At 33.3% G+C, this 8,159-nt stretch overlaps 1 protein-coding gene across 1 annotated transcript in view; it reads left to right on the top strand.

Moving 5' to 3' along the window:
- Positions 1-6,232, top strand: part of MED13 (mediator complex subunit 13) — a 132,645-nt gene extending 126,413 nt beyond the window's left edge. Inside the window, exons 27-30 of the mRNA XM_007947872.2 lie at positions 1,110-1,258; positions 2,944-3,117; positions 5,695-5,795; positions 6,100-6,232. Of these exons, the coding sequence (XP_007946063.1) occupies positions 1,110-1,258; positions 2,944-3,117; positions 5,695-5,795; positions 6,100-6,232 (557 nt within the window). The remainder of the gene's footprint in view (positions 1-1,109; positions 1,259-2,943; positions 3,118-5,694; positions 5,796-6,099) is intronic.
- Positions 6,233-8,159: the final 1,927 nt, after the last annotated feature.

Consider the following 8,159-nt stretch of genomic DNA (forward strand, 5'->3'; position numbering starts at 1 on the left):
TGTTGTTTTGATTTGCATCTCTCTAATAGCTAATGATCGTGAGCATTTCTTCATATGTTTGTTGGCTGCTTGAATATCCTCCTTGGTGAAGTGTCTAATCATGTTAGACAACCATCCTTTTACCTTATTGATACCAAAACTAGTGCTATGAATTAATCCATAAGTGATTACTCATTTTAGAAGGCAATCATTGATCATGAAATTTGGACAGGTTTAGGCCTGTGCTGTTGAGTTACCAGTACATACACTTTGTAGTTCACTTTATATTTTGGTTCACCAAAAAGAAGAAGAATTTATTAAAACTGCCAGAATAGTGATGTAATTTTTCTAGAAGTTTCAGATTGCATTTTAGTAGAAGAGAAGATAAAGGATATTCTTTTGTCATGTCGAGCTACCTTAGGAAATGCCACATTTTTTTTAAAGTCACAAGTATGGATATTAATTATTCTCTACTATTTTTAATGTGTTGGACAGTAACTTATTTAACATCAGAGAACAAATTATCAATTATGAATAGTCCCATTTTAAACACATTTTTATTTCCACCTACTGTGTTTGCTATCTTTGTATTCATTTCCTGTTTTTGCTGTTGCAAATCACCACAAACTTAGTGGCTTACAACAGCATATGTCTATTATTCTACATTTCTGAAAGTCAGATGTCTAAGTCACTGGGCTAAAGGCAAAGTGTCAGAAAAGCTAGTTCTTCTGGAAGCTCTAAAGGAGAATCCATTTCCTCGCTGTTCCCAGCTTCTAGAGGTGACTTGCCTTGCCTGGCTTATGGATCATTCCTCCATCTTCAAAGCCAGCAATGTAGCGTTGACCAACATCTCCTTCACTGACTGACACTACTGCCCCCTTATATAAGGACTTTTTTACATTGGCCTCAACTGGATAATCCAGATAATCTCCCCATCTCAAGATCTTTAACTTGATTTACATATATGGGTCCTAGCACAGTAATTGGCACATGGTAGGCTAGGCACTTAGTAAAGTTGGTTAAATTGACCAATTTTGGTTAAGATGCATTAGTTTATTTTAACCCTTTCTTGTAAATGAACATTGGATATGAAAAATGACATATTAAATATTTTTCTTTCCTCTACATAGATGGAGCAGATGGAATGGGTATCTTTGACTTATTAGACACAGGAGATGATCTTGATCCTGATATTATTAATATCCTTCCTGCATCTCCAACTGGGTCCCCTGTACATTCTCCAGGATCTCATTTCCCGCATGGAGGTGATACTGGCAAGGTAGTTACTTTTAGTAATGGATTGATGTATGAAGTAGAACACTACTTTTTCCTTGGGAATTAGCAGGAAGTGAAATTAACAGCACATTCAAGCACTTCTGTCTCATAGACATTAATACCTTGAATTGTACTTTATTAAGAAGGTTTCTAAGGCTCTGCTTTCCCTTTTTCTTCTCTAGAATACTCAGTATTTATCCTTCTTTGCTGCTTCACTATAACATGGACTGATCTTAGCATAACTCTTTGAATATCAATATAGGGCTTTAAGAGCTCCCATTTCTATCAGGGCTGTGAGAAGGAACATAAAAGAGATACTAATTTTCTTGTGAGAACACATACTGTACCTTTTTAAATCAGTTAAGAAAGTAGTCTGTGTTGTCATCTTTGAAGTAAAAATTCCAAACCAAACCAAACTAACTGCCATTGAGTCATTTCTGACTCATAGCAATCCTGTAGGACAGAGGCGAAGCCCCCAGGGTTTCCAAAGTTGTAAATCTTCATGGAAGCAGACTACCTCATCTTTCTTCTACAGAGTGGCTGATGGGTTCAAACTGCCGACCTTTGAGTTAGCAGCCATATGCCTTAACCCACAGTACCATCAGTTGGGCTTCATTAAATAACATATTTTTATTTTGGTGAAACTATATATAGTGGTTATTTGATTATCATACTGTACATACGGTTAGAAAACCTATTGTTTTAAGTACAAAAGGACCTTTGTCCAAGTTTGTGCTGCGTTTGTTCTTTGTTAACTGGAAAGAAATGATATTATTGAAACATACTTTTAAGGAAAAGCACCAATAATCACACTACCTTAATGAAAACCATTTTTTACTTTTAGCAAATTACCTTCCTTCCATATGTATTTATATTGCAGTTTTAAATAAGTATGGTCAGCTTTTTAACATTGCATTGTTGCTATATCATAATTTGTTATATATCATTCCCAAAATGTTGGACATTTAAGAGTTTTGTTGTTGTGGTTGTTACAGGTAAAGCTGAAATGAACATTTTAATGCACTCCATTTTTCTTCTTTTTATCTATTTCCTTAAAATGGATAACAAATACAATGACTGCACCATGGATATGAACATCATTTAACAGTTGTTCCTACATGTTGCTGTAATGACTTCCAAAACACTTATACTACATTTTATAGATTGTACTAGATGAACAATGCTAAATACATTCCACCTTTTGAATTAGGGTGGGAGGGAAGTGGTCAGGGATTATTAAAAGGGAATATTAGGAAATATTAGAAATTTCATTAAAGATTTTTATATTTCTTAATCAGCTATGAAGATTTACACACACACAACTCTGGACATATATTTGGCATAAAGTAAACAACAGTTGGCATATTCATTTTTTCATTAAACTCTTAAAACTCATTTTTCTAATGCTATCAGAAGGAAGGTTGGGCAGTCTGCTTCTGTAGTGATACCGCCTCGGAAACCCAAGGAGAAGTCGCTATGAGTCAGGTCTGACTCGATGGCACGTAACAACAGCAATAATTACTAATAACAATATTCTCACTAACTATACAAGCAATTGATTTTTTCAGTATTCTTTTAATTTGTTTTGTTTTAATTGATAGACTTATTGTCATTTTCCATTTTGTATTAATAGCTGGTGTCTAGGTATATCATGAACTCTAATGCACATTAAATTCTGTTCTTTTTAAGGGTCAAGGTACTGATCGGCTACTTTCAACAGAATCTCATGATGAAGTAACTAATATTCTTCAGCAACCATTGGCCCTTGGTTACTTTGTATCAACTGCCAAAGCGGGTCCATTACCTGACTGGTTCTGGTCAGCATGTCCTCAAGCACAATATCAGTGTCCTCTCTTTCTTAAGGTATTGACATTTCTACACCAGTCCCTAAATAATGCTAATTGGTAGCTTAAAGTCCAGAGACATACAGAAGTAGGCTTTTTCTTGATGCAAAAAGTAGCTTTTGTCTAAGTTCTTAAATGTATTGACACATATGACTCTATAGACAAGATCACAGAGAATGCTTCATTAGAAAACAATTTTTTTTTTTTTTAACAATTCTCATTTTTAAATTTATATTAAGTTTGAACTTTAATTATTCTTATGTCAAGAAAACTACTAGGATGCTTGTTTCTAGTATTTTCAATAGCACATACAGAATTTTTTAATTTATATAAATTTTTATTTAGAAATTAATGTTAACCTCTAGTCTAACCTCTTGTTTTAAAGATGAACTTTTTAAAGTTTAGAAAAGCTCAGTTGTTAAAAGTCATAAATTGGCAATAGAATTAAGACTAAAACTTGATCTTTCTACAATTCTTTGAATTACATCATAGTGCACTCCTATTATGGTTCATCATTTTGGGGATTAAGAGATTCATAATCTTCGTAATAATACTTGGTTTTTAGTTTCATTTACTCTCATGATAAAGAACTGTAATTACAAGTTATTACTAGAACTGTAAATTGTTTTTGGACTATTGAGTGGTTTTCAAATAAGGATATTCTCAGGTCATAGTGATTTATTTTATCAAAACCAAGTCATTAGGAAGTGATACAAGTGATCTAAGCCTGAGATAAATCATAAATTATAAAATTAAATAATATGTAGAAGTTCTATACAGAGTTTATTCTTGCTACACTACTCCAAAATAATAAATTTATACCTGATTGACTTATTCTTATATAAACCCAGAAGAGATTTGACTGCTTTTATTCCATAAGTCATGCAAATATGAGTACTTGCTTATTTATTTTCACTTGTAGGGTAAAATTGGGATAGTATGCTTTAGTTTCCTGGGTTTTTATTTTGGTGGATAATTGAAACCTATAAGCTTATTCCTATTAAATACTGGGAAATCTTGGACCACATCCCATTGAGTCAGTGTTATTTGAAACAGATGTCAATCTCAATTGCCTGTAAATGAAATAATATATTTAGAGAGTGTCAGCCAAGTTAATAGTCTTACCATGTGACTGTTCTTCCCCTTCCAGTAGATGTGCAGTGTTCTGTATAGATCTTACTACAACAACATATTCTCAAAGGGTTTCTGTAAAATATTAGTCCTGAGAATCTTCACAAAACAAAGGGTTCTTTGGTCCTTTGTGAAGTGCTGCACATGCTGTCTTCCCCCTTGTACAGTTACAGGCTCTGAAAAACAGCAATAAATAACAAGTTTACTTAGCATCTCCCAAACTTATTTTAATACACAAGGAAAGGATTATGTAACACCTATTAATAGTTCATGACATCAGTGTTTCAGGGAACATTTTTTTTTAGGAAACACTACTTTACAAAAAGTCTAAAGAACTATCCAGATTCTTTTCTACTCAATATTTATTTGCAGAGAGGATAGTGTAAAGTGGGGATTCATCCTCAGATACAGTGTAACAAGATTAGGACTTCTGGTTCTGAATTACCAGGTAAGGCATAACTTACCATAACTTTGTTCACCTTTTTTTCATACATTCCATTTTAGTTTTAAACCATAGGCAGTAGAACTACCTAGTATGTTTCTCTTTGTTGGAAAATAGTGAGTTATTGCCTGAATGATTAAAAATCTTTTATCTTAGGAATTAGAAAACTGGTACCAGTTACATTCATTCGTTTGTAGACAGGTCAAACATACATATTTTTGGTTATATTCTAGAATTACAACACAAGAATTTGTATACACATTTACAGTTGTAGAAGAGAAAGCACCTAAATATACAATAGAACCTTTTGTAGTGTATGGACTATCTACAAGTTTTCTGCAGTGAACACCACTATAGGCTTATCATAGTTTAACACTGTTTATACATTAAATTATAAACAAAATGACTGACTTTATTTAATCACATTGTGAAGACCAATACCACATTCTTTCTTCCGCTATTCATTGCTATACCTAAATATTAAGGGTGGCAGTTATTGAGCCTTCGTTATGAAAAAGAGTGGACAAAAGAAGGCAGCGGCACACTGCATTATTTCAGGAGCACACAGTTCAATCACAGATAGCTTTCTTTAAGGGTTCTGCTTTACAAGTAAAATATTTTCACTTGCTTACTACTGTGACTATTTTAGTGCTAGGCCTAGCTATGTGGGTATAGCCTGAATTCTATGTAACTTAAGGGCAGACTGTACTCAAGGTCTATCAGTTGATTGCTTCCCTTAACATTCATATATCTAAGCAAGTTAGACAAAAAATAATTGGACATATTTTTATGATAAAGTGGTCTTAAAAAATACAACTAAAGAAAAGAGGTAAGATTCAGTGTTACCTACTTAAAAATTAAAAATAAATTAGTTGAGTGTTTTGATAAGCATTTTTATAGTGAATTTCATTCATTACATAGGACTAAAATGTGTTTTATTAAGGAACATGTTGGAAGAATAAGGTAAAACCAAATACCAGATTTTTTTTTCATTTGGCTAACTGGTTTTCTGTTAATTTTTAGGCCTCTTTGCACCTCCACGTGCCTTCAGTGCAATCTGATGAGCTGCTTCACAGTAAACACTCCCATCCACTTGACTCAAATCAGACTTCAGATGTCCTCAGGTACTGCTCTTTGTACCATTAAATGTTCTCTATTAATTTTGAAAGATGTGATGATGATCCTTGGGAGGGTATTCCTCATTTTTGGCAAGAGTTTATATTTGTGTACCCTTGGATCTCTATATAGTTGTATCATTCAGAATGAGTACTTTTCTTTTAACATGTATAATCTATCTTTGAGAATAAGTTTTATGAAAATTAGTTACTTTTATCTCCCCAAAAACTCTCTGCTGCACATCTCTGACCTTTTTAAGGGGAAATTTACATTTTAGATAAATATGACTTACATAGTTTATTTGCTTTTTAGGTTTGTTTTGGAACAGTACAATGCACTCTCCTGGCTAACCTGTGACCCTGCAATCCAGGACAGACGCTCATGTCTCCCAATTCATTTTGTGGTGCTGAATCAGTTATATAACTTTATCATGAATATGCTGTGATCTTCATTTAATGGAACTGTCCAAGAAAAAAAAAAGGATAAAGGCTATTTCACTGCAGGATTAAGTTGCAGTTTTCTTCTCAGTGAAAGTCATTTGTGATGGGGTCTAATTCTTATTACTTCAACAAATATTGTTTTGACTTGGGGGGAGGGGCTATAGCCCTGCTATTTTTCATTAATTATACTGCACTCTTTAGGATGATGACTGACTGATCATACAAAACGTATTATAACATTTTCGTAGCAAAAATTAACCTTTTTTTTTTTCCAGTCACAGTATTTGTGAAAAGTAATGAGCCATAGTACCCAGTCATGTTAAATGAATATTAAAAGCATGGAAAGGAAACATGAGGAACAATGAATTTCAACTTATGGCTTCAGAACATCAAGATGTTCTTGTATTGGATTATAGTACCTAGTATTCAGAAATGCCTGCATCTCTTATTTATTGTAAGTTTTTAAATGTAAAATTGTCTTATATTTCTTAACCTCTTTTATAAAAATTTTCCTAGAAGGTTTATACTGCCTTCTTGCTTTAAAGCAATTGGTCTAAAATATATGTAATCGTCTTAATTAAAAAGTTGCAGTAGGGTTGCTTTTAGAGTATTATTTTTTTGTAAGGGGTGGGTGGGACAGTAAATTTGTATTGTCTCAATGTACAGTTAAATGGGGCTAGAGGGGGAATAATGTCCATACCATTGTGTGTGGAGGATTTACAGCTAAGCTGTAGTTGCAGAGTACATGTACAGTAATGAAGTTCACTGTGTTTATAAATTGAAAAGGTACCAGATCTTACAGCATTTTATATATCACACCTTTACAGAATAACATGATGGCAATATACAAGTGATATTGTTAGGTGGTTTAACTTAGAATAAAATGAGAATTCTTCAGTTATATTTTGTACTATGTTTTAGGGCTATGACTAATATTTCAGGCCATTTCCAGTGAAAGAAACTTAGTTTTACAAGAAAAACATTTGCTACTGAATGCTTAAACTAATTTTGGTGTTTAATGTTACATGCTTAAATGTTTTTCAGTTTTAACAGTGGCACATCTAGGCATGGGAATATTATTAAAAAAATTATCTTCAGGATCTACTATAAGGTTAAAATTTAGCCCAGCTCTAGGCATTTTACAAATTATTTTACAAGAAGTCACTCTTGATTGTTTGACTTTTTTTTTTTTTTTAAATTAAAGATTGGGAATGTGTGAGAGTATGCATATGTATGGGTGTGTGTTTGTGTGTGTGTGCAATCAAACTGTGGTGTAAATAGATTCTCGGTGAATTCTGGTATTCAAACTCTATTCCACTAGTGAAAAAAACCATTTTCTAAACTTAGCCTATATCCCTTTGTCTTTTTTATTTATTTAATTTTCTTGGTTTGGAGATGGCAGTCCCAAACACCAGAGTCTGTACTTTCTATCACACAGCTCAGATTGAGGTAGGCATATTCCAAGGAGGTTCTCACCTCCCTAAAGAAGGGACTTGAATTTTAGGGACTTTAATTCACCCCTTCCTTCAATACAACTTTTCCCCTTCTTGTTTGCACATGCCAAGGTAATTGCTTTTATGCAGTCTTTACCCCCTTGAAAAATCCTACAGTGCTGCTCACAAGAGAGCCCAAGTTAGCCTCCTGTATTGCTGACTTGAATTCACAGTCACCACGTCTACCTATCTTGGAAGCAGTCTAGCAAAACTCCTCTTTGTATAGTCACTAATGTTCTCTACAAGGACAAAGTCAATTGTATTTACAAAACTTTTTTTTTTTTTTTTTCAAATGGATCTCCAGTTTTGCCAGGACCATTTATTAAACAAACATTCTCTTCCCCACAATGTAACTTCTTCAAATTGTGTATATATAAACATTAGCAAGTCTTGTTTTTTCTATAAAGAAAAATTGGTGACAAAGGTTTTCAATTATTTC

Source organism: Orycteropus afer, unplaced genomic scaffold (assembly GCF_000298275.1).
Source record: "Orycteropus afer afer isolate SDZICR_OR568_19922 unplaced genomic scaffold, OryAfe1.0 scaffold00196, whole genome shotgun sequence".
Classification (NCBI taxonomy): Eukaryota; Metazoa; Chordata; class Mammalia; order Tubulidentata; family Orycteropodidae; genus Orycteropus; species Orycteropus afer.